The sequence below is a fragment of the Ranitomeya imitator genome, chromosome 5 (genome assembly GCF_032444005.1).
Source record: "Ranitomeya imitator isolate aRanImi1 chromosome 5, aRanImi1.pri, whole genome shotgun sequence".
Taxonomy (NCBI): Eukaryota; Metazoa; Chordata; class Amphibia; order Anura; family Dendrobatidae; genus Ranitomeya; species Ranitomeya imitator.
The window spans coordinates 131,011,955-131,039,299 of NC_091286.1; the positions used below are offsets into that span (position 1 = coordinate 131,011,955).

The 27,345-nt window shown below is 43.8% G+C and overlaps 1 protein-coding gene across 1 annotated transcript in view; it reads left to right on the top strand.

Annotated features, from left to right (window-relative positions):
* Positions 1-6,466: 6,466 nt before the first annotated feature.
* Positions 6,467-27,345, top strand: part of LOC138637690 (sulfotransferase 6B1-like) — a 71,977-nt gene continuing 51,098 nt past the window's right edge. Inside the window, exon 1 of the mRNA XM_069726552.1 lies at positions 6,467-6,478. Coding sequence (XP_069582653.1) covers positions 6,467-6,478 — 12 coding nt within the window. The remainder of the gene's footprint in view (positions 6,479-27,345) is intronic.

The window sequence follows — 27,345 nt, forward strand, 5'->3', positions numbered from 1 at the left end:
CGTCATCATCTCCCGCCTCGACTACTGCAACACCCTCCTCTGTGGCCTCCCCGCTAACTCTCTTGCAGCACTCCAGTCTGTCCTCAACTCTGCTGCCCGGCTAATCCACCTCTCTCCTCGCTACTCCCCTGCTTCTCCCCTCTGCAAATCCCTCCACTGGCTCCCAATTCCCCAACGAATCCAGTTCAAACTACTAACACTGATCTACAAAGCCATCCACAACCTGTCGCCTCCCCATATCTCTGAACTAATCTCCCAATATCTTCCCTCACGTAATCTCCGATCCTCCCAAGACCTCCTACTCTCCTCCACACTTATTCGTTCCTCACACAACCGCCTCCAAGATTTCTCCCGAATATCCCCCATCCTCTGGAATTCCATGCCTCAACACGTCTGACTATCGACCACCCTCGGCTCCTTCAGACGGAACCTGAAAACCCATCTCTTCAAGGAAGCCTACAGCCTGCAATAACCATTCTGCCGCCTCGCCATCGCCATAGCCGCCGCCTCGCCATCGCCAGAGCCGCTGCCTCGCCCCTACCTTCTGCCTCTTCAGAAGAATGTAAGTCCGCAAGGACAGGGTCCTCTCCCCTCTGTACCAGTCTGTCACTCTAAATTTGTTTACTGTAAACAATATCTATAACTCTGTATGTAACCCCTTTCTCATGTACAGCATCATGGAATTAATGGTGCTATATAAATAAATAATAATAATAATAATATTCCTCTCCTGTGCTCTGCTTTCCTGCACACTTTCTGCAATATGTTCTGCTTTCTATATCTCTTCCCAGGAGCTGTAGCACTTCATGCCACAGAGCTCTTCATGCCACAGAGCTCCTCTTCCTCTGTCTTCCTGACAGGAACTGAACTCTGAACCCCCTTTCCCTCCAGATCAGGATGTTTTATAGGGGAGTTCACCTAAAACAGGCTTAGAGCTCCCCCTTCTGGTCTGGAGTGTGAACATGTTGCATGCATGTGTTTACCTGGTAAAGAGATCTCCTTTATTGCTTTCAGACGTAACATCACTCCCGACGTAACATCACTCCCCCTGGTGGAAGAATGACATTACTGCAATGACCAGGACCCTGGGGCGCTGCATTCCCCCCTGTTAAATCCAGTACTCCGGAACTGGGAAAAGAAAACAACAATACATTAGCAAAATGACATACATAGTTTGAAAAACATTATAACAATTGTAAAACTTTGGCTTCCCTTTATGGGAGGTGAGGACATTTGAACGTTGCACAACAAGTTTGTAAAAGTACATTGGTATTGCCTTTAGTCAGATGCAGCAAAGAAAGGCTCTACCCATGTCTGTAATGTGGGCAGAACCAGGGTGCACCTTGGAGGTGCCAAACTATTTACAAAGAAAGTCTTTCGGTAAGTATTGTCCATTACCGCCATGTCCATTTTTAAACCTGTAACAAAGATGAGCAATTTAAACATATAACAGCAGTCATTAACATTTTTAATCTTTGTACCTGGCTGGCACTTGGCCTTTGGTACTATGTGTAGACCTGCGTAGTTCCTGATCTACTGTGTCTATTGTAGCGTACCCTCTAGTGCATGTACTATGTGTAGGTATACTAGGTAAGCGTCTGCGTGGTCTCAGATTCACCACGGGTCTAACAGTTTCACCGATAGCAGAGGGTGGAGTCTCTGGTTCCACTGCTGGGATGACAATTGCTGCTTGAACCTGTTGGTACGGAGTTTCTTCAGGCTCTGGATGGTTCTGAGTCGCATCTTGTTCTGGTGTTCCCAGCTGGGGAAAAGTCAAGACAGGTATCACAATGGCCTGATTTATTTGAGTCGAAGACTGGGGCAAATCTCCAAGAACAGTGTGTATCATCTTTTCTTCCATAGGTGGAGATGTTCCTGGGTCTGGTTCTCTGTTCTTCAATTTGTCAGGGCATTTCTTGAGATGGTCTCTGGATACTGCCATCGAAGTTTCTCTTCCATCTTTGCTGATGAGACACACTTTAGTATTGTCAAAGTTGGATGGCAAGATGGTATTTGCTTCTGCTTCCCACTGATCATCAAGTTTGTTCATTCTTCTTTTAGGCTTTAACACTTGCTCACCTGGTGACAAGGGAACTGCAGGAGCACGTTGGTTATAGTCTCTCTCTTGTTTTTGTCTTGCTTGAGATAGACTTCATTCAACACACTCTTGTACTTGGCGGTACTTTTGCTGTCTTTCTGTATCCCAATCTGCATCAGATGATGGATTTTCTGGGGTTAGGACTCCCATGTCTAGATCAACAGGTAGTGTGCTGGATCTTCCTCTCATCAGGTATGCTGGAGTACAGTTGGTGGAATTCACTGGAATGTGGTTGTACAAATCTACCAAGTCTGGCAACTTTTCTGGCCATAAGTGCCTTTCCTGTATAGGTAAGGTTTTCAGTAGGTCAATCACTACTTGGTTCATCTTCTCACACATTCCGCTGGTTTGCGGGTGATGCGGAGTTGTTCTGATCTTTTTGCATCCATACAGGTTGCAGATCTCCTGAAACACTTCCGCTTCAAAGACTGGACCTTGATCAGTAAGGACCATCTCTCGGTATCCGTGTGGTATGCAAAAGTACCGTTGAAAGGCCTTGACTGCTGTTCTTGCTGTCAGTTCCTTGAGAGGAACAACTAACAGGAATCTGGAGTAGTGATCCACGATGGTCAGAGCGTAGACATAGCCTGACCTGCTTGGTGTTAGCTTCACGTGGTCTAAGGCCATCAGTTCAAGCGGCTGTTTGTTGACTCTGGGCTGTAGGGGAGCCCTTTGACTGTCACGGTCCTTTCTGCATAAGCTACACGGGCCACACTCTTGGCACCACTTTTCAATGTTTTTTTTCATACCAATCCAGGAGAACCTTCCACGAAGTAGACTTTCCAACTTCCTCCATCCGAAGTGTCCTGCTCCATCGTAGTACACTTCCAGAACCATTGGCGCATCTTGCCTTGGGACCACTATCTGCCAAACCAACTCATGAGTGCGTGGGTTGATGTTTCTCCGGCACAGTTTACCATCATAGATAAATAGTTTGCCCTTCTCCTTCCACAGTTGTTGCGTCTCTTGTGGATCATCCAGACCAGGGCGTGCACCTGCCTGCGTCAGGAGTTCTTTCACCCGACGGATCGCGGGGTCACTTTCCTGGGCCTCTGCCCATCCATGGTGGGGCAGGGGATTCAACATGGCGTCCTGCTTGTTCTTATGCCTATTTCTCACATGATGGGAATACTGAGTGGCATTGGGGTGATGAAAAGCTGGCAACTCTATTTCTTCGAGGGTCTCCAAGTCTTCTCCTGTTTCTGACAAGTTGAGCATTCTGGACAATGCATCGGCATTCGCATTCTTGTGCCCTGCGCGGTACTTGATGGTGAAATCATAATTGGACAACCGGGCCATCCACCGTTGCTCCAGGGCACCCTGTTTTGCTGTGTCCAGGTGTGTCAGTGGATTGTTATCCGTGAAGACGGTGAATTTTGCCAAGGCTAGGTAGTGTCTGAATCTCTCCGTCACCGCCCAGACGATGGCAAGGAACTCCAGCTTAAAGGAACTGTAGTTGTCAGGGTTCCATTCAGTGGGATGAAGTTTCCTGCTGGCGTAGGCAATTACTCTCTCTTTGCCTTTCTGGACCTGGGACAGCACGGCTCCTAGTCGAATGTTGCTGGTGTCCGTGTACAACACAAACGGTTGGTCATATTCAGGATAAGCTAATACCTCATCCCCCATCAGAGCCAACTTCAAATGAGTGAAGGATCTCTCCAGTCCGTCGTCCCAGTCAAATGGGGTATTCTTACCCTTGGTTTTCCTGGATTGGCCCACTAACAGGTCTTGTAGTGGCGCGGCTTTCTTGGTGAAGTCTTTAATAAATCTCCTGTAGTAGCCTACCAACCTTAGGAACTGCCGGACTTCATGGAGGTTGCTGGGCTTCGGCCAGTCTCTGATCACAGTGACCTTGTCAGGGTCTGGGGCCACTCCTTCAGCATTCACCACATGGCCCAGGTACTGCACTTTGGGCTTGAACAGATGGCATTTGGATGGTTTTACCTTTAGGCCAAAGTTGGACAGGGCCTTGAACACCTCAGCCAGGTGCTCCAGATGGTCCTCATAAGTCTTGGAGAAGACAATGACATCGTCCAGATACAGCAAGACGGTTTCAAAGTTCTTGTGTCCAAGACAGCACTGCATCATCCTCTGGAACGTCCCTGGAGCATTGCACAGTCCGAATGGCATGTCGTTGAACTCACAGAGACCCATCGGTGTGGTGAAGGCCGTCTTTTCCTTGTCCACCTCTGCTACGGGAACTTGCCAATACCCACTGGTGAGATCCAAGGTAGAGAAGTAGTTAGCAGATTTTAAAGCAGCTAATCATTCTTCTATTCTAGGCAAAGGGTATGCATCTTTATGTGTAATGCGGTTTATCTGCCTATAATCAACACACATCCTCATCGTGCCATCCTTCTTCCTGACGAGGACTAATGGAGCTGCCCACGGGCTACAACTGTCTCTAACTACCCCAGCCTCCTTCATCTCTCGCAATATGTCTTTGGCACACTGATAATGAGCTGGAGGTACAGGACTGTATCTCTTTAATGGGTGGATGATTTCCCGTGGTGATATGATGTTGAATCCCTTTTACCTGCCCAAAATCTAGGGAGTGCTTGCTGAATACCCGCTCATACTCATTGACCACCCTATAAGCCCCTTGTTTTTGGTGTGATGGTGTAGAGTCAGTGCCCACGTGTAATTTCTGACACCAATCTTCCATTTGTCCTGCAGAGCCATTGTCCTCCGCCTGGTTGGACGGGACCAAGGGTTTTGTTGCCTGTATCACATTGTTATCAACAGTAAACAGCTTAGCAAGTGTGGCATATTTGGTTAGGTGGACCTCTTTCTCCCCACAGTTAAGGACACGTACCAGCACCCACCCCTTGCGTACTTCAGCCACCCCTCGGGCTGTCAGGATTGTGGGCCTACTATCTGAGTACACTGGTTCTACCAAGGCCTGGTAGTCTTTACCTCTGAGGCCTATTGCTGCCGGACACCATATTAACATTTCGCTCCTGGGGGGTATTACAATGGTGGTTGAATCACTCACGGTGGCATGGCCAATTTCTCCATCAGATAGTTCTACCTGCTGTCTCTGTACCAGAGGTCTGATTTCTTTCTGCAGGACATGTTGCTCACTGGAACCAGCTGTTTCTGCCACCTGCTGTAACAAGACAATAACCTCTGCAAGACAATTTTCTATGACATTAGTACCAATGGTCATCATTACATTCACGGCGATCAATATCAACAGTCACGATCCCTTGGGATTTTAACTCTACCCACCCCACTTTAATGGTGACCTCTTTGTATCCCACTTGTTGTAAGGGCTGACTGTTACTGGCTACTATGGTGAAATCATCATCAGGGCCACGAGTAAGTCGGATTCTTCCCAATAGCATTTATAAAGGACGTAAGGCATAGTTGTCACCTGAGAACCGTTGTCAAACAGAGCGTTCATGGTGATACCGTCGATCACAATGGGGAGAACAGGCTGTCCTCCAACGTATTTGGCTCTCCAGTTTTGCAGGCCTGATCGTCCTACTCCTGGGGATTGGCCCTCTGCCCCCAGGGATCGCTGGTTTAAATGACAGTACCTTGCAATGTGGCCTGCCTGATTGCAGCGGCGGCAGATGGGTCGTCCGTCCTGATGATAGTGATTGTCGTCTCTGCCTCTGGTCGGCGGGATCCTCCTCTGTCGTCGCCAGGGAACATCCTCCAGTCTGGAAGCCAGCTTTATCTTCCCCTTGGGGGCCTCCTGCAGGGACCGCACGGTCCGGGCTAATGCCGCAACGTTCTTGGTCAGCTCCTGCAGCTGGAGACGTAGTCCGGCGGGAGAATCATCTTCCATGGTCTGAGCATCGGCCTCCACAGAGACTTGAGGATAGGGAGCCACCTCCTGGTGGTACGTGAGGGCTGGGCACCTAGGGGGAACTGCATGGCTGAGCTGCCATTCCTGTAGCACCTGGATGGCCTTGTCCTGGAACTGCTCAAAGGCCGGGTCAGGATTCTGCATGGCCAGGAGGTGCAGTTGGGCCCGTTGGTTATTGCACAGGAGTCCCTCAATGAACCGTTCCACACTGTTAGGGTCAACCTGCCTGATTGCCCGCAGTGCTTCCTGGACATTAAGGGCATAATCCTATAGGCTATCCTGCGGCCTCTGCTTGCACCCATAGAACGTCAATTTAATTTCTGTAGCAGTGCGGGTGTCAAAGGTGGTCTTAAGCTTAGCAAAGACCCGCTGCACAGTCTCTTTATCCGCAGCTGGCCAGGATTTAACTTCCCTCTGGGCCGCTCCAAGCAGTTGGCCCGTTACAATGTGAACTTTCTGATGCTCTGTCAGGGGATAAACTTCAAGCAGGCTGCAAATTCTCTCTTTAAAGTCAGCTAACGTATGCGATTCCCCGGAATATTGCGGGAGCCATGCTGCTCCAGGTATGTATGGCATGGAGAAGGGCATGATGGCCGCTGTAGCTGAGGCAGCGCCCGTCTGGCTGATAGGAGCGGCAGGCTCTGCGGCAATATATGAGGCTCATTATTCTGTATGGAGCACTATGTACTGTCCATAATACTGTATGGAGCAATATATGAGGCCCATTATTCTGTATGGAGCAATATATGGGGCCCTTTATACTGTATGGAGCAATATATGGGACTCATTATTCTGTATGGAGCACACATGCGGTGCCCATAAGAATGCATGGAGAAATATATGAGGCTCATTATTATGTATGGAGCACTATGTAGTGTCCATAATACTGTATGGAGCAATATATGGGCTCATTATTCTGTATGAAGCACTTTGTCATGCTCATAATACTGTATGGGGGATTATACTGTTCAGTTTTGGAGCTATAGTATACATTAATGTAATGTAAGAAGTAAGTGAAATATTTGGCATTGTAGTGTAGGAAGGGGGAGCCAGGGCAGTAGTCATGGGCGACGGCAATCCTTGGATCACTACCTGGTCCCTTCCCAGTAAAAGTTCACATTTCTCCGCTGCGTTACCTCTGTGCTGCCTTTCTGCACCATCTGGACTTGCCTGGTATGGGGGTGGTTTCCTCACAGATGGCTCCAGAATTAATGAGACACACTCTGGATTAACTTCAATGACAACTTCTTTACTCTGCACAGCTTGACCAATTACACGCAGTTTGGGTAACGCATACAACACATTCTTCTCTGTCTCTGCTCTGTCCTTTCCTTCTCTATTTTCAGCCCCGTATCAGACCGCTTCTTTCAGTCTCACAGAATCTATTCCATCTGGAATTGTTGCCTCACATGGGAGAGTCGTACACCACTTCGCCTCGGTTCTAAGAACTGCCGCCCAGGCAAAGATCTGCCACATCTTGCTTAGGTCACTCGACTGATCAATCTCTTCTCTCTCTCTCTGGGGACAGACTCCTTTAGCTGGGTCGGCATCACTATCGTGCTTCTTTCCTCCTAGAGGAATTCTTTGACACTCTGGCTGCTATGCTGGGCCCCCCTCTTACATTGTTGCGGGGCACAGCGACTTCTGACCAGGCAGCCCTGTGAGCTGCACGGGTGCCCAGGCTCTGACTGACTCAAACCAGGAAGCTACACTACTCTTATCCCCCTCTAGTGGTCAACTATGGACACTACGCCCCTAACACTAAACTGGGCACGGGGACAAACTTTCCCTACCACCTACAGGTCCTTCTCAAAAAATTAGCATATAGTGTTAAATTTCATTATTTACCATAATGTAATGATTACAATTAAACTTTCATATATTATAGATTCATTATCCACCAACTGAAATTTGTCAGGTCTTTTATTGTTTTAATACTGATGATTTTGGCATACAACTCCTGATAACCCAAAAAACCTGTCTCAATAAATTAGCATATCAAGAAAAGGTTCTCTAAACGACCTATTACCCTAATCTTCTGAATCAACTAATTAACTCTAAACACATGCAAAAGATACCTGAGGCTTTTATAAACTCCCTGCCTGGTTCATTACTCAAAACCCCCATCATGGGTAAGACTAGCGACCTGACAGACGTCAAGAAGGCCATCATTGACACCCTCAAGCAAGAGGGTAAGACCCAGAAAGAAATTTCTCAACAAATAGGCTGTTCCCAGAGTGCTGTATCAAGGCACCTCAATGGTAAGTCTGTTGGAAGGAAACAATGTGGCAGAAAACGCTGTACAACGAGAAGAGGAGACCGGACCCTGAGGAAGATTGTGGATAAGGACCGATTCCAGACCTTGGGGAACCTGAGGAAGCAGTGGACTGAGTCTGGTGTGGAAACATCCAGAGCCACCGTGCACAGGCGTGTGCAGGAAATGGGCTACAGGTGCCGCATTCCCCAGGTAAAGCCACTTTTGAACCATAAACAGCGGCAGAGGCGCCTGAACTGGGCTACAGAGAAGCAGCACTGGACTGTTGCTAAGTGGTCCCAAGTACTTTTTTCTGATGAAGCAAATTTTGCATGTCATTTGGAAATCAAGGTGCCAGTCTGGAGGAGGAAGACTGGGGAGAAGGAAATGCCAAAATGCCTGAAGTCCAGTGTCAAGTACCCACAGTCAGTGATGGTGTGGGGTGCCATGTCAGCTGCTGGTGTTGGTCCACTGTGTTTCATCAAGGGCAGGGTCAATGCAGCTAGCTATCAGGAGATTTTGGAGCACTTCATGCTTCCATCGGCTGAAATGCTTTATGGAGATGAAGATTTCATTTTTCAGCACGACCTGGCACCTGCTCACAGTGCCAAAACCACTGGTAAATGGTTTACTGACCATGGTATTACTGTGCTCAATTGGCCTGCCAACTCTCCTGACCTGAACCCCATAGAGAATCTGTGAGATATTGTGAAGAGAAAGTTGAGAGATGCAAGACCCAACACTCTGGATGAGCTTAAGGCCGCTATTGAAGCATCCTGGGCCTCCATAACATCTCAGCAGTGTCACAGGCTGATTGCCTCCATGCCACGCCGCATTGAAGCAGTCATTTCTGCCAAAGGATTCCCGACCAAGTATTGAGTGCATAACTGAACATTATTATTTGATGTTTTTTTTGTTTGTTATTAAAAAACACTTTTATTTGATTGGATGGGTGAAATATGCTAATTTATTGAGACAGGTTTTTTGGGTTATCAGGAGTTGTATGCCAAAATCATCAGTATTAAAACAATAAAAGACCTGACAAATTTCAGTTGGTGGATAATGAATCTATAATATATGAAAGTTTAATTGTAATCATTACATTATGGTAAATAATGAAATTTAACACTATATGCAAATTTTTTGAGAAGGACCTGTATATGTGTGCAAAAACATGTGAACATATATATATGTATGTAGAGCAATATACATCAGTATAGCAATGCTCTTGTACACGGTGACAATACACTTTATGTGTAGCAGTTCCACCGTGCATGAACACATCAATAACACATTATTTACACTCTTAAAGGGGTTGAGGAGAAGAAGAAACAATAATCTACTATATAATTGTCTAAGGGTCACTTCCGTCTGTCTGTTTGTCTGTCTGTCATGGATATTCATTGGTCGAGGCATCTGTCTGTTATGGAAATCCAAGTCGCTGATTGTTCGTGGCAAAACGCCACAACCAATCAGCAACAGGCACAGTCCGGCGGCAAAATGGCCGCTCCTTCCTCCCCGCAGTCAGCCCTCACACAGGGTTAATGGCAGCGTTAATGGACCGTGTTATGCCGCGGTGTAACGCACTCCATTACGCAGCTATTAACCCTGTGTGACCAACATTTTTACTATTGATGCTGTGTATGCAGCAGCAATAGTAAAAAGATCTAATGTGACAAATAATAACAATAATAAAAATAAGGTTATTCTCACCCTCCGACATGGCGCGCTGTCCTCGGCAGTGCAAGTGGCAGGTTCCAGTGCTAAGGATGCTATGCGAGAAGGACCTGCCATGACGTCATGGTCATGTGACCGCGATGTCATCACAGGTCCTGCGCTCATACCAACCCTGGGACCGGAAGCTGCCTCGTGCACCGCACACAGGCGCCAGGACTTCAAGAGGCCTTCGGAAGGTGAGTATATGTTTATTTTTTATTTTAAGTCTTTTTTAACCACGCATATAGTGCCCACATTGCTATATACTACGTGGGCTGTGTTACATACTGCGTGGGCTCTGTTGTACACTACGTAGCTGTGCAATACACTACGTGACTGTTATATACTACGTGGGCTGTGCAATATACTACGTGCCTGTGCAATATACTACGTGGCTCTACAATATACTATGTACCTGTGCAATACACTACATAGCTGTGCAATACACTACATGGCTGTGCTATATACTACGTGGCTGTGTTACATACTACGTAGCTCTGTTATATACTACGTCGGTTGTGTTATATACTACGTCACTGTGCAATATAGTACGAAGCCTGTGCTATATACTACCTACATATTCTAGAGTACCCGATACATTAGAATCGGGCCACCATCTAGTACGATTTATATTCCCTACAGTAGTACAGCTATATTTCTCTGCCGAATCTGCGCATCATGAATGGTATGTGTTAAGGGTGCCTACTGAAACTCTTTTGCCTCGGGATCCACGAAATCCAGGAGCCGGCCTTGGCTCCATGTCATAAAATTAAACAAAATTACATGTTCGTTTAAAATGCTCATTACACACCTAGATAAATTCCATGAGGAATGCTGTTTCCAAAATTTGGTGATTTGTGGGGGGTTTTGCTGTTTTTGAAGCATGGCGTACATAATGCACAAATCAAATGGTGCTACTTCCCTTCTGGGTCCTGCCGTGTGCCCAAATAGTTGTTTCCAACCACATGTGAGGTATCATTGTATTCAGGAGAAAATTGACCCACCAAACTAGTGTTAAGCAATCCTATTTGCTACCCTTGTTAAAATGTGAAATTTGGGGCTAAAACAACATTTTCCTGAAAAAAGTCATATTATTTTCATGTTCATGAAAATATTATATAATTCTGTGAAGCTCCTGTAGGTTAAAGATGGTCATCATCACACACATCTATAAATTCCTTGAGTGGTGTAGTTTCCAAATGGTGTTGCATGTGATGGTTTTTCTGCTTTTGTACCTCGAGGGCTCGGTAAACGTAGCATGGCACCTGCAATCTATTGCAGTCAAATCATGCCTTCTGAGCCCTGCCGTGTGCCATAGCAGTAGTTTCCAAACACATATACACATACTCAAGATAAACTGCACAAAAATTCATGATGTTCACTTTCTCCAGTTTTGTGCCTTGTAAAAAGAAAAATGTGTGGATACGGCAATATTTTGGTAAAAAAAATGTAATTTTGAATTTTTGTTTCTAGGTTGCATTAATTTCTCTTAAACACTCAAACAGTTAACAAATTTACTAAATGCGGTTTTGAATAATTTGATTGGTGCAAATTTTAAAATGCGGTCTTTTTTATAAGTTTTCTGACAAAGAAACCCCTCAAAGTCCCTTTAACCCCTTAGCGACCAGAGGTATTTTTGTTTTTGCATTTTTGTTTTTTGCTTCTCTTCTTCCCAGAGCCATAACTTTTTCATTTTTTGGTCAAAATGACCATGTGAGGCCCTTTTTTTTTCGGTACGAGTTGTACTTTTGAACGACATCATTGGTTTTACCATGTTTTGTACTGGAAAACGGGAAAAAAAATTCCAAGTGGGTTGAAATTGCAAAAAAAGTGCAATCCCACAGTTGTTTTTTTGCTTTTTTGTTTTTACCATGTTCACTAAATGCTAAAACTGACCTGCCACTATGACTCTCCAGGTCATTACAAGTTCATAGACACCATATACGTCTAGGTCCTTTTTTATTCAAGTGGTGCAAACAAATCCAAAGTTTGTTAAAAAAGAGAAAAAGATGGTGCCATTTTCCGAGACCCGTAGCGTCTCCATTTTTGGTGATCTTGCAGTGTCATATTTCTGCTGTCATACTTATTAAAATGATACATCATCTGAAGAAATCTGTTTTCGTTTGAAGTTTGCTTGCATTCATATCTTCATTTATCAAGGTGGGCCTGCGCGTGTATAGATTGCTCAGTGTAACCAGTACTGTTTTACTGAAGCCCACCATTAGATCAATCTGCGTCAGCTCTACCCATGGCTAGGACTACTTGTGGGCTTCAGTAAAATGGCACCGGGTGCACTGGGCAATCTACGCATGCCCAGTAGCTGTTGCCATTTTCCTGAATCCTGAAGAGTTCTTAGAGCTCAATCTGCGGAAACGCCACCCGCAGCTAGGATGGCACCGGAATAAAATTTTATGTAAAGAAAAATAAATGACAGCATGACACAGCGAAGGGGATGGGACAAAGCTGAAAACCCTACCCACAGATCCACCCACACGCCGGCAACGATGCATGAAGATATGAATACAAGGAAACTAGAAACAATGATTAAGGAAAATCTACAAAACAGATTTCATCACCTGGGGTTCCATTTTAAACAGTATGACAGTGCCAATATGGCCCTGTCAGTACTTTACTTGGTAAAATGCTGCTGACTGATTCTTAAGAGCATGAAAATTAAAAGTTCAAAAATTGCAATTTTTTCTTAATTTTGGTAAAATTTTAGATATTTTCATAAATAACTGCACATGATATTAATTTAAATTTACTGCTATCATTAAATACAATGTGTCATGAAAAACTGTCTCTAAATCACTTGGATATTTTTAGGCAGTGTGCACACGATGCGGATTTAGTGCGGATCGGCAGCATTTTTTTCGGAGCAGAAATGCTGCAGATCCGCCAAGTGATTTACAGTACAATGTAAATCAATAGAAAAAAAATGCTGTACTAATGCTGCAGAAAATTCCGCATGAAACCGTTTCTGAAACATTCCATTATAGAAATCCTCAGTGGTAAAAAACGCATGAAATCCGCACAAAATCTGCTTCAAATCCACAACAGAAACGCACAAAATCCGTGAAATCCGCACCTGTGTTTTCTGCCAGGAGATGCGTATTTTGTACAGAAAATTCTGCACATCAATCCGCAACGTGTGCACATAGCCAGAGTTATTAACTTATGAAGTGTCACTGGTCAGGTTTGAAAAATAATGCTTGTCATTAACGTACTGTCTCCTCCCTTCAAGGGTTAAATGATAGGCCAATTTCTGAAAACACATTCCGTTTAATACTGACCTGTAACACAGAGCTTATACAGCGTTGTTTTTCTACACATATGCCTGAATCGATAGTTCCCTGTTTGGGTTCCCTTCAGATTTGGATTATCGTAGTCACGCAAGCAGAAATACCTGAAATTGCTGAATATACACATTGTAGTAGAAAGTATATTTTCCTACCAGCATGGAGAGACTTTCCTTTTAACAGAAGGGTCTGTGAGAAATACTTTACATAGCAATGGGTGGGCCTTATTACAACATCATTCTCAACATTGGGGTAAGGGAAAAAAGCAAAAATTCAAGGCATTTATGCTGAAGTTTTCTGGTGCAGATGAAATGAACTGCTTTATTCATATACTAGCTGAAGAGCCCGGCATTGCCTGGGCATAATAAATATCTGTGGTTAGTCACTTCTCTTATTTTCCCATCACGCCTCTCATTTTCCCAATCACATCTTTCATTTTCCCCCTCACATCTCTCATTTTCTCCCTCACTCCTCTCATTCCCCCCTAACACTTGTCATTTCGACCTCACATCATTTTCACCTCAGTATATACTGTACATGTTTGTCATCTCTCTTATATATAGCATACACCTGTATGTTATCTCCTGTATATAGTATATACCTGCTGTGTGTCATCTCCCCTGTATATAGTATATACCTGTATGTCATCTCCTCCTATATATAGTATATACCTGTATGTCATCTCCTTCTATATATAGTATATACCTGTATGTCATCTCCTCCTGTATATAGTATATACCTGTGTGTCATCTCCTCTGTATATAGTATATATCTGTGTGTCATCTACTCCTGTATATAGTATATACCTGTAGGTCATCTGCTCCTGTATATAGTATATACCTGTGTGTCATCTCCTCCTGTATATAGTGTATACATGTATGTCATCTCCTCCTGTATATAGTATGTACCTGTATGTCATCTCCTCCTCTATATAGTATATACCTGTGTGTCATCTCTCTTGTATATAGTATATATCTGTGTGTCATCTCCCCTGTATATAGTATATACCTATGTGTCATCTCCTCCTGTATTAGACCTCATTCACACGTTATTTGGTCAGTATTTTTACCTCAGTATTTGTAAGCTAAATTGGCAGCCTGAAAAATCCCCAGCCAACAGGAAGCCCTCCCCCTGGCAGTATATATTAGCTCACACATACATATAATAGACAGGTCATGTGACTGACAGCTGCCGTATTTCCTATATGGTACATTTGTTGCTCTTGTAGTTTGTCTGCTTATTAATCAGATTTTTATTTTTGAAGGATAATACCAGACTTGTGTGTGTTTTAGGGCGAGTTTCGTTTGTCAAGTTGTGTGTGTTGAGTTGCGTGTGGCGACATGCATGTAGCGACTTTTGTGAGATGAGTTTTGTGTGGCAACATGCGTGTAGCAACTTTTTGTGTGTCAAGTTGCATGTGACAGGTTAGTGTAGCAAGTTGTGTGCAGCAAGTTTTGCGCATGGCGAGTTTTATGTGTGGTGCCTTTTGAGTATGTACAAGTTTTGTGTGAGGCAACTTTTGCGTGTGTTGCAACTTTTGTGCATGTGGCAATTTTTCTGCGTGTGCAAGTTTTGCATGTGGCGAGTTTTCCATGAGGTGAGTTTTGCACTTGTGGCGAGTTTTGCGTGAGCCTAGTTTTTGCATGTGGCGAGTTTTGCGCGTGGCGAGTTTTGAGCGGCGACTTTTGTGTTTCGACTTTTATGTGGCAAGGTTGGTGTATGTGTGGTGAAATGTGTCCTGAGGGCGGTATATGTGTTCAAGCACGTGGTAGTTTGTGGCGCATTTTGTGTGTGTGTTCATATCCCCGTGTGTGGTGAGTATCCCATGTCGGGGCCCCACCTTAGCAACTGTACGGTAAATACTCTTTGGCGCCATTGCTCACTCTTTAAGTCCCCCTTGTTCACATCTGGCAGCTGTCAATTTGCCTCCAACACTTTTCCTTTCACTTTTCCCCATTATGTAGATAGGGGCAAAATTGTTTGGTGAATTGGAAAGCGCGGGTTAAAATTTCACCTCACAACATAGCGTATGACGCTCTCGGATCCAGACGTGTGACTGTGCAAAATTTTGTGGCTACAGGAACACATGGGCTACTTGCACAGTGAACAAGTCTGTATGATCATGTTCACACACCACCAAGAAACCTGAAGACACAAAAGAGAGTAGTAAAACCAAAAACACTCAGTTTGAAAAAATGTTGCAGTAATCCGCAAGTGCTAGTAAAAGATGTAAAAAACAGGGTATTTGATTGATACGTTTTTTGCAAAAAATGTATACTAAGCTGCTCTACCAATCTTCACGGTATTTAATGTATGCAATCCCTATCTGATGTATTTAAAAACCTGATCATCTGTATATAACCTGTGTGAACAGGGTTCAGAGAGGAAAAATCCATGTGTGCATACAGGGTAGAACAGCTTTTGTGCAGATAGCCCAAGAGGAGTGGTGGAACTCCCCAGTCTTGTAGACACAAGAGAACAATTATGGAAACAGGAACACATGGGCTACTTGCACAGTGAACAAGTCTGTATGATCATGTTCACACACCACCAAGAAACCTGAAGACACAAAAGAGAGTAGTAAAACCAAAAACACTCAGTTTGAAAAAATGTTGCAGTAATCCGCAACACTTTTCCTTTCACTTTTTCACCTTTATGTAGATAGGGGCAAAATTGTTTGGTGAATTGGAAAGCGCGGGGTTAAAATTTCACCTCACAACATAGCCTATGATGCTCTCAGGGTCCAGACGTGTGACTGTGCAAAATTTTGTGGCTGTAGCTGCGACGCCTCCAACACTTTTCCTTTCACTTTTTTCCCCATTATGTAGATAGGGGCAAAATTGTTTGGTGAATTGGAACGCACGGGGTTAAAATTTCACCTCACAACGTAGCCTATGACGCTCTCGGGGTCCAGACGTGTGTCTCTGCAAAATTTTGTGGCTGTAGCTGCGACGGTGTAGATGCTAATCCCGGACATACATACATACATACACACACACACACACACATTCAGCTTTATATATTAGACTAGCTGAAGAGCCGGCGTTGCCTGGGCATAGTAAATATCTGTGGTTAGTTTTAGCACCTCACTTCTCTTATTTTCCCATCACTCCTCTCATTTTCCCCCTCACATCTTTCATTTTCCCCCTCACATCTCTCATTTTCTCCCTCACACCTCTCATTTTTCCCCCTCACTTCTCTTATTTCCCCCCTCACTCCTCTCATTCCCCCCTCACTCCTCTCATTCCCCCCTAACACTTGTCATTTCGAACTCACATCTGTCATTTTCTGATCACTCCACTATTTTCCCTCAATCCTCTCATTTTGCACTCACACTTTTCATTTTCACCTCACACCTCTCATTTTCCCCTCACACCTCTCATTTTCCCCTCAGTATATAGATGTTTGTCATCTCCCTTATATATAGTATACACCTGTATGTCATCTCCTGTATATAGTATATACCTGTATGTCATCTCCCCTGTAAATAGTATATACCTGCTGTATGTCATCTCCTCCTGTATATTGTATATACCTATGTGTCATCTCCTCCTGTATATAGTATATACCTGTATGTCATCTCTTCTGTATATAGTATATACCTGTATGTCATCTCCTCCTATATATAGTACAGTCATGGCCAAAAGTATTCACACCCCTGCAATTCTGTCAGATAATACTCAGTTTCTTCCTGAAAATATAGTAACATAGTAACATAGTAACATAGTTAGTAAGGCCGAAAAAAGACATTTGTCCATTCAGTTCAGCCTATATTCCATCATAATAAATCCCCAGATCTACGTCCTTCTACAGAACCTAATAATTGTATGATACAATATTGTTCTGCTCCAGGAAGACATCCAGGCCTCTCTTGAACCCCTCGACTGAGTTCGCCTTCACCACCTCCTCAGGCAAGCAATTCCAGATTCTCACTGCCCTAACAGTAAAGAATCCTCTTCTATGTTGGTGGAAAAACCTTCTCTCCTCCAGACGCAAAGAATGCCCCCTTGTGCCCGTCACGTTCCTTGGTATAAACAGATCCTCAGCGAGATATTTGTATTGTCCCCTTATATACTTATACAAGGTTATTAGATCGCCCCTAAGTCGTCTTTTTTCTAGACTAAATAATCCTAATTTCGCTAATCTATCTGGGTATTGTAGTTCTCCCATCCCCTTTATTAATTTTGTTGCCCTCCTTTGTACTCTCTCTAGTTCCATTATATCCTTCCTGAGCACCGGTGCCCAAAACTGGACACAGTACTCCATGTGCGGTCTAACTAGGGATTTGTACAGAGGCAGTATAATGCTCTCATCATGTGTATCCAGACCTCTTTTAATGCACCCCATGATCCTGTTTGCCTTGGCAGCTGCTGCCTGGCACTGGCTGCTCCAGGTAAGTTTATCATTAACTAGGATCCCCAAGTCCTTCTCCCTGTCAGATTTACCCAGTGGTTTCCCATTCAGTGTGTAATGGTGATATTTATTCCTTCTTCCCATGTGTATAACCTTACATTTATCATTGTTAAACCTCATCTGCCACCTTTCAGCCCAAGTTTCCAACTTATCCAGATCCATCTGTAGCACAATGATTGCACACACAAATTATTTGGTATTATTATCTTCATTTATTTTGTCTTCAATGAAAAAACACAAAAATAATTGCCCTAAAACCAAATTGGATATAATTCCACACCAAACATAAAAAAGGGGGTGGACAAAAGTATTGACACTGTTCGAAAAATCATGTGATGCTTCTCTAATTTGTGTAATTAACAGCACCTGTAACTTACCTGTGGCACCTAACAGGTGTTGGCAATAACTAAATCACACTTGCAGCCAGTTGACATGGATTAAAGTTGACTCAACCTCTGTCCTGTGTCCTTGTGTGTACCACATTGAGCATGGAGAAAAGAAAGAAGACCAAAGAACTGTCTGAGGACTTGAGAAACCAAATTGTGAGGAAGCATGAGCAATCTCAAGGCTACAAGCCCATCTCCAAAGACCTGAATGTTCCTGTGTCTACCGTGCGCAGTGTCATCAAGAAGTTTAAAGCCCATGGCACTGTGGCTAACCTCCCTAGATGTGGATGGAAAAGAAAAATTGACAAGAGATTTCAACGCAAGATTGTGCAGATGTTGGATAAAGAACCCCGACTAACATCCAAACAAGTTCAAGCTGCCCTGCAGTCCAAGGGTACAACAGTGTCAACCCGTATTATCTGTCGGCATCTGAATGCAAAGGAACTGTATGGTAGGAGACCCTGGAAGACCCCAATTCTTACCCCGAGTCATAAAAAAGCCAGGCTGGAGTTTGCTAAAACTTACATGAAAAGGCCTAAAATGTTTTGGAAGAATGTTCTCTGGTCAGATGAGACAAAAGTAGAGCTTTTTGGGCAAAGGCATCAACATAGAGTTTACAGGAGAAAAAAAGAGGCATTCAAAGAAAAGAACACGGTCCCTATAGTCAAACATGGCGGAGGTTCCCTGATGTTTTGGGGTTGCTTTGCTGCCTCTGGCACTGGACTGCTTGACCATGTGCATGGCATTATGAAGTCTGAAGACTACCAACAAACTTTGCAGCATAATGTAGGGTCCAGTGTGAGAAAGCTGGGTCTCCCTCAGAGGTCATGGGTCTTCCAGCAGGACAATGACCCAAAACACACTTCAAAAGGCACTAGAAAATGGTTTGAGAGAAAGCACTGGAGACTTCTAAGGTGGCCAGCAATGAGTCCAGACCAGAATCCCATAGAACACCTGTGGAGAGATCTAAAAATGGCAGTTTGGAGAAGGCAACCTTCAAATATCAGGGACCTGGAGCAGTTTGCCAAAGAAGAATGGTCTAAAGTTCCAGCAGAGCATTGTAAGAAACTCATTGATGGTTACCGGAAGCTGTTGGTCGCAGTTATTTTGGCTAAAGGTTGTGCAACCAAGTATTAGGCTGAGGGTGCCAATACTTTTGTCTGGCCCATTTTTGGAGTTTTGTGTGAAATGATCAATGTTTTGCTTTTTGCTTCATTCTCTTTTGTGTTTTTTCATTTAAGACAAATAAATGAAGATAATAATACCAAATAATTTGTGTTTGCAATCATTTTCAGGAAGAAAATGAGTATTATCTGTCAGAATTGCAGGGGTGTGAATACCTTTGGCCATGACTGTATATACTTGTATGTCATCTCCTGTATATAGTATATACCTGTATGTCATCTCCCCTGTAAATAGTATATACCTGCTGTATGTCATCTCCTCCTGTATATTGCATATACCTATGTGTCATCTCCTCCTGTATATAGTATATACCTGTATGTCATCTCTTCTGTATATAGTATATACCTGTATGTCATCTCCTCCTATATATAACATAGTAGCATAGTTAGTAAGGCCGAAAAAAGACATTTGTCCATCCTGTTCAGCCTATATTCCATCATAATTAATCCCCAGATCTACGTCCTTCTACAGAACCTAATAATTGTATGATACAATATTGTTCTGCTCCAGGAAGACATCCAGGCCTCTCTTGAACCCCTCGACTGAGTTCGCCATCACCACCTCCTCAGGCAAGCAATTCCAGATTCTCACTGCCCTAACAGTAAAGAATCCTCTTCTATGTTGGTGGAAAAACCTTCTCTCCTCCAGACGCAAAGAATGCCCCCTTGTGCCCGTCACCTTCCTTGGTATAAACAGATCCTCAGCTAGATATTTGTATTGTCCCCTTATATACTTATACATGGTTATTAGATCGCCCCTCAGTCGTCTTTTTTCTAGACTAAATAATCCTAATTTCGCTAATCTATCTGGGTATTGTAGTTCTCCCATCCCCTTTATTAATTTTGTTGCCCTCCTTTGTACTCTCTCTAGTTCCATTATATCCTTCCTGAGCACCGGTGCCCAAAACTGGACACAGTACTCCATGTGCGGTCTAACTAGGGATTTGTACAGAGGCAGTATAATGCTCTCATCATGTGTATCCAGACCTCTTTTAATGCACCCCATGATCCTGTTTGCCTTGGCAGCTGCTGCCTGGCACTGGCTGCTCCAGGTAAGTTTATCATTAACTAGGATCCCCAAGTCCTTCTCCCTGTCAGATTTACCCAGTGGTTTCCCATTCAGTGTGTAATGGTGATATTGATTCCTTCTTCCCATGTGTATAACCTTACATTTATCATTGTTAAACCTCATCTGCCACCTTTCAGCCCAAGTTTCCAACTTATCCAGATCCATCTGTAGCAGAATACTATCTTCTCTTGTATTAACTGCTTTACATAGTTTTGTATCATCTGCAAATATCGATATTTTACTGTGTAAACCTTCTACCAGATCATTAATGAATATGTTGAAGAGAACAGGTCCCAATACTGACCCCTGCGGTACCCCACTGGTCACAGCGACCCAGTTAGAGACTATACCATTTATAACCACCCTCTGTTTTCTATCACTAAGCCAGTTACTAACCCATATACACACATTTTCCCCCAGACCAAGCATTCTCATTTTGTGTACCAACCTCTTGTGCGGCACGGTATCAAACGCTTTGGAAAAATCGAGATATACCACGTCCAATGACTCACCGTGGTCCAGCCTATAGCTTACCTCTTCATAAAAACTGATTAGATTGGTTTGACAGGAGCGATTTCTCATAAACCCATGCTGATATGGAGTTAAACAGTTATTCTCATTGAGATAATCCAGAATAACATCCCTCAGAAACCCTTCAAATATTTTACCAACAATAGAGGTTAGACTTACTGGCCTATAATTTCCAGGTTCACTTTTAGAGCCCTTTTTGAATATTGGCACCACATTTGCTATGCGCCAGTCCTGCGGAACAGATCCTGTCGCTATAGAGTCACTAAAAATAAGAAATAATGGTTTATCTATTACATTACTTAGTTCCCTTAGTACTCGTGGGTGTATGCCAGCCGGACCCGGAGATTTATCTATTTTAATCTTATTTAGCCAATTTCGCACCTCTTCTTGGGTTAGATTGGTGACCCTTAATATAGGGTTTTCATTGTTTCTTGGGATTTCACCTAGCATTTCATTTTCCACCGTGAATACCGTGGAGAAGAAGGTGTTTAATATGTTAGCTTTTTCCTCGTCATCTGCAACCATTCTTTCCTCACTATTTTTTAAGGGGCCTACATTTTCAGTTTTTATTCTTTTACTATTGATATAGTTGAAGAACAGTTTGGGATTAGTTTTACTCTCCTTAGCAATGTGCTTCTCTGTTTCCTTTTTGGCAGCTTTAATTAGTTTTTTAGATAAAGTATTTTTCTCCCTATAGTTTTTTAGAGCTTCAATGGTGCCATCCTGCTTTAGTAGTGCAAATGCTTTCTTTTTACTGTTAATTGCCTGTCTTACTTCTTTGTTTAGCCACATTGGGTTTTTCCTATTTCTAGTCCTTTTATTCCCACAAGGTATAAACCGCTTACACTGCCTATTTAGGATGTTCTTAAACATTTCCCATTTATTATCTGTATTCTTATTTCTGAGGATATTGTCCCAGTCTACCAGATTAAGGGCATCTCTAAGCTGGTCAAACTTTGCCTTCCTAAAGTTCAGTGTTTTTGTGACTCCCTGACAAGTGCCCCTAGTGAAAGACAGGTGAAACTGTACAATATTGTGGTCGCTATTTCCTAGATGCCCAACCACCTGCAGATTTGTTATTCTGTCAGGTCTATTAGATAGTATTAGGTCTAAAAGTGCTGCTCCTCTGGTTGGATTCTGCACCAATTGTGAAAGATAATTTTTCTTGGTTATTAGCAGAAACCTGTTGCCTTTATGGGTTTCACAGGTTTCACTTTCCCAGTTAATATCCGGGTAGTTAAAGTCCCCCATAACCAGGACCTCATTATGGGTTGCAGCTTCATCTATCTGCTTTAGAAGTAGACTTTCCATGGTTTCTGTTATATTTGGGGGTTTGTAACAGACCCCAATGAGAATTTTGTTACCATTTTTCCCTCCATGAATTTCGACCCATATGGACTCGACATCCTCATTTCCTTCGCTAATATCCTCCCTTAAAGTGGACTTTAGACAAGACTTTACATAGAGACAAACCCCTCCTCCTCTCCGATTTTTACGATCCTTTCTAAACAGACTGTAACCCTGTAAGTTAACTGCCCAGTCATAGCTTTCATCTAACCATGTCTCGGTTATTCCCACTATGTCAAAGTTACCTGTAGATATTTCTGCTTCTAGTTCTTCCATCTTGTTTGTCAGGCTTCTGGCGTTTGCAAGCATGCAGTTTAGAGGATTTTGTTTTGTTCCAATCTCCTCGCTGTGGATTGCTTTAGAAATGTTCTTACCTCCCATCTGAGTATGTTTTCCTGGGTCTTCTTTGTTCAAGTCTAATGTTTTTCTTCCCGTCCCCTCATATATATATATACAGGTATATAGTATATACCTGTATGGCATCTCCTCCTGTATATAGTATATACCTGTAAGTCATCTCCTCCTGTATATAGTATATACCTGTGTGTCATCTCTCCTGTATATGGTATATATCTGTGTGTCATCTCCCCTGTATATAGTATATTTCTGTATGTCATCTCCTCCTGTATTAGACCTCGTTCACACGTTATTTGGTCAGTATTTTTACCTCAGTATTTGTAAGCTAAATTGGCAGCCTGATAAATCCCCAGCCAACAGGAAGCCCTCCCCCCTGGCAGTATATATTAGCTCACACATACACAAAATAGACAGGTCATGTTACTGACAGCTGCCATATTTACTATATGGTACTTTTGTTGCTCTTGTAGTTTGTCTGCTTATTAATAAGATTTTTATTTTTGAAGGATAATACCAGACTTGTGTGTGTTTTAGGGCGAGTTTCATGTGTCAAGTTGTGTGTGTTGAGTTGCGTGTGGCGACATGCATATAGCGACTTTTGTGAGATGAGTTTTGTGTGGCGACATGCGTGTAGCAACTTTTTGTGTGTCGAGTTGCATGTGACAGGTTAGTGTAGCAAGTTGTGTGCAGCAAGTTTTGCTCATGGCGAGTTTTGCGCGTGGCGAGTTTTATGTGTGGTGCCTTTTGAGTATGTGCATGTTTTGTGTGAGGCAACTTTCGCATGTGTTGCAACTTTTGTGCATGTGGCAATTTTTCAAAAGTTTTGCGTGTGGCGAGTTTTTCATAAGGTGAGTTTTGCATTTGTGGCTAGTTTTGTGTGAGCATAGTTTTGCATGTGGCGAGTTTTGCATGTGGTGAATTTTGCGCGTGGCGAGTTTTGAGCGGTGACTTTTGTGTTTCGACTTTTATGTGGCAAGTTTGGCGAGGTGTGGTGAAATGTGTGCTGAGGATGGTATATGGGTTCAAGCACGTGGTAGTGTGTGGTGCATTTTGTGTGTGTGTTCATATCCCCATTAGTGGTGAGAATCCCATGTCGGGGCCCCACCTTAGCAACTGTACGGAATATACTCTTTGGCGCCATTGCTCTCATTCTTTAAGTCCCCCTTGTTCACATCTGGCAGCTATCAATTTTCCTCCAACCCTTTTTCTTTCACTTTTTCCCCATTATGTAGATAGGGGCAAAATTGTTTGGTGAATTGGAAAGCGCGGGGTTAAAATTTCACATTACAACATAGCCTATGACGCTCTCGGGGTCACTCGCTTGGCACGGGATTAACGCAGTCTCACTGGGTCGTGGTCTCTAAACATGCCGAACCTCACTCTGTTCAGTTACCATGGGAGACCACACAGTTCATAGAACATCACAAGCACCAACAGTCTGTATAGGTACCTGACGGGAGCTCCTGCTCCACCTGCTGATGCCTTGTCAGTCCCCTCTTCCGGGAAAGCTGCCTTACAGGGATCACCAACTTGCCTGGGCAGCATACCTTAGTCAGTCCAGACCCACCGAAGGACGGTAGCTTCTCCAACACAGACCATCCAGAACCATAGTCTTACTGTGCGCTATTCAGGGATGCGGTCCTACTCCCAGGACTTCCCAACACACCAGCATGTGCTCTTCACGATTCCTACTCCCAGGAAATCCAACACATATTGTGCTCTTTAGGAAGCCTACTCCCAGGTCTTCCAACACAGGAACCACACATGTGCTCTTCAGGACTCCTACTCACAGGAAATCCAACATATACTTCCAGGACCTTCACCACTTAGGTCCAAACACTGGAACCACACAGGAACATGTGACCCACACCCTGGTCACATTATATACCCTTAACCACTCCCCTGGGTGGGAGTGTGGATGTGTGGCTAGTTTGTCCTGCCCATCTCACATAGCTAGCCTAGTAAGTCTCCCTTACCACTACACAAATACTTGTGGAACTACAGGTCCCAGAAAAACAACATTACATCAGACTTACCACGCAGACTCCCTCTGCGACACATATCGGCCACTCACAATTCTGTCAGTCACTGTTTCACCAAAATAACTGTTTAACTCCATATCAGCATGGGTTTATGAGAAATCGCTCCTGTCAAACCAATCTAATCAGTTTTTATGAAGAGGTAAGCTATAGGCTGGACCACGGTGAGTCATTGGACGTGGTATATCTCGATTTTTCCAAAGCGTTTGATACCGTGCCGCACAAGAGGTTGGTACACAAAATGAGAATGCTTGGTCTGGGGGAAAATGTGTGTAAATGGGTTAGTAACTGGCTTAGTGATAGAAAACAGAGGGTGGTTATAAATGGTATAGTCTCTAACTGGGTCGCTGTGACCAGTGGGGTACCGCAGGGGTCAGTATTGGGACCTGTTCTCTTCAACATATTCATTAATGATCTGGTAGAAGGTTTACACAGTAAAATATCGATATTTGCAGATGATACAAAACTATGTAAAGCAGTTAATACAAGAGAAGATAGTATTCTGCTACAGATGGATCTGGATAAGTTGGAAACTTGGGCTGAAAGGTGGCAGATGAGGTTTAACAATGATAAATGTAAGGTTATACACATGGGAAGAGGGAATCAATATCACCATTACACACTGAACGGGAAACCACTGGGTAAATCTGACAGGGCGAAGGACTTGGGGATCCTAGTTAATGATAAACTTACCTGGAGCAGCCAGTGCCAGGCAGCAGCTGCCAAGGCAAACAGGATCATGGGGTGCATTAAAAGAGGTCTGGATACACATGATGAGAGCATTATACTGCCTCTGTACAAATCCCTAGTTAGACCGCACATGGAGTACTGTGTCCAGTTTTGGGCACCGGTGCTCAGGAAGGATATAATGGAACTAGAGAGAGTACAAAGGAGGGCAACAAAATTAATAAAGGGGATGGGAGAACTACAATACCCAGATAGATTAGCGAAATTAGGATTATTTAGTCTAGAAAAAAGACGACTGAGGGGCGATCTAATAACCATGTATAAGTATATAAGGGGACAATACAAATATCTCGCTGAGGATCTGTTTATACCAAGGAAGGTGACGGGCACAAGGGGGCATTCTTTGCGTCTGGAGGAGAGAAGGTTTTTCCACCAACATAGAAGAGGATTCTTTACTGTTAGGGCAGTGAGAATCTGGAATTGCTTGCCTGAGGAGGTGGTGATGGCGAACTCAGTCGAGGGGTTCAAGAGAGGCCTGGATGTCTTCCTAGAGCAGAACAATATTGTATCATACAATTATTAGGTTCTGTAGAAGGACGTAGATCTGGGTATTTATTATGATGGAATATAGGCTGAACTGGATGGACAAATGTCTTTTTTCGGCCTTACTAACTATGTTACTATGTTACTATGTTACCAACATTATAACAACAGATATGCCTCCATGCACATCCCAAGGAGCACACACAGCGCCCCCTAGCTGCCGCAGGGGTCACTGCATTACAGTGGGTTTCCATCCGTATCCTGCTAGATTGCGGAAAAACACTATATAGGAGTACATAGAGGAGCCTTTCTGCAGCCTTGTGCCCTGCAGCCCCAGCCAGATTATTATTAGCCTATTTTTGGAGCCTCATCTATTGCATTGTAGGTTACCTTCCTGCATTGTAATTGCTACAAAAAGTTTGTGATACTATCGGTTTTACATCTTTGGGCACATACATTTTTTTTTGTCCCCAAAAAAACCTAAATAAAGTTCACCAAACACTCCACTTTACAGTTGTGTAGGTCACATTAGCTCATATTAAAGTCTAGTCCACACTTTATAAAATTAGTGTTTCTTATACCTGTTAGCAGCTGTTCAGGAATAAGCACACTAACCCTTTAGTACTTTTCTGTCTATCTTTATCAGTTTACCAAGATGAACAAGGCAGGGAGTAAGGCACGTGGTCATGGGCGTGGAGTTTCTGCAGGGAGAGGACGTGGGGATTCTGTGCCTGCTGCAGGCACCAGTGACTCAGCATCCCCTAGTTTTACCAGGGAACAGTCCTTTATGCGCAGCTTTGTAGGAGCTCGCCGTACCCCACTGCTGCAGGACGAACAAATTGAAGCCATTGTCGGATGGATGGCAGCTAACACATCGACTTCAATTAGTGCCACATCCTCTCAGGTCCAGAGTACTGAATCGCACCCATCTGTATCTTCACCACCTGCCAAATTGCCCAGGCAGTCAGAGAGCCCTGGACAGGAGCCATCTCTACTTCTGTTCTCTGAATCTCTTGGCTTGGAAAGAGGGGGCCAGCCAAACTGCATTCGAGAAATGAAAGAATAGGCAGTATGCAGTGATGCGCAACTGCTTTGTCTCTCTGAATCTGAAGAGGCGGGTGGGCCAGTGCCTACAGTCAGCACACCTCAGTACGCATCTGATGATGAGACTCAGGGGCCACTTTCTGGTGCGTACTGTGCTGCTGAGACTACCCAGGTGAAGCAGTTTTTGGAAGAGGGTAGTGTAGATGATGAGGTCCTTGACCCATCATGGCGTGAGGTACAGGAAGGTGGTGGGAGCAGCTCTGAGGAAGAGATTCCCCGAATGGCCCAAAAAGGAGGGAGAGGGAGGGGGCAGACTGGGCTGCCTGTAGCCTCCACTTCGGCACCCATTAGGAACATGCCTCTTCAAAAACCCAAAACGGGCGCTCCCAAGACTTGCAGTGCCTGGTCCTTTTTTGACACAGTTGCAGATGACATTTGCTTTGTCAAATGAAAGCTGTGTAATCAGAAAGTCAAAAGAGGGAAAAGTGTCAGCAACCTCAATACCACATAATTATGGAAACATGTGCGGACCAAGCACATGGTGGAGTTACAAAAACACAC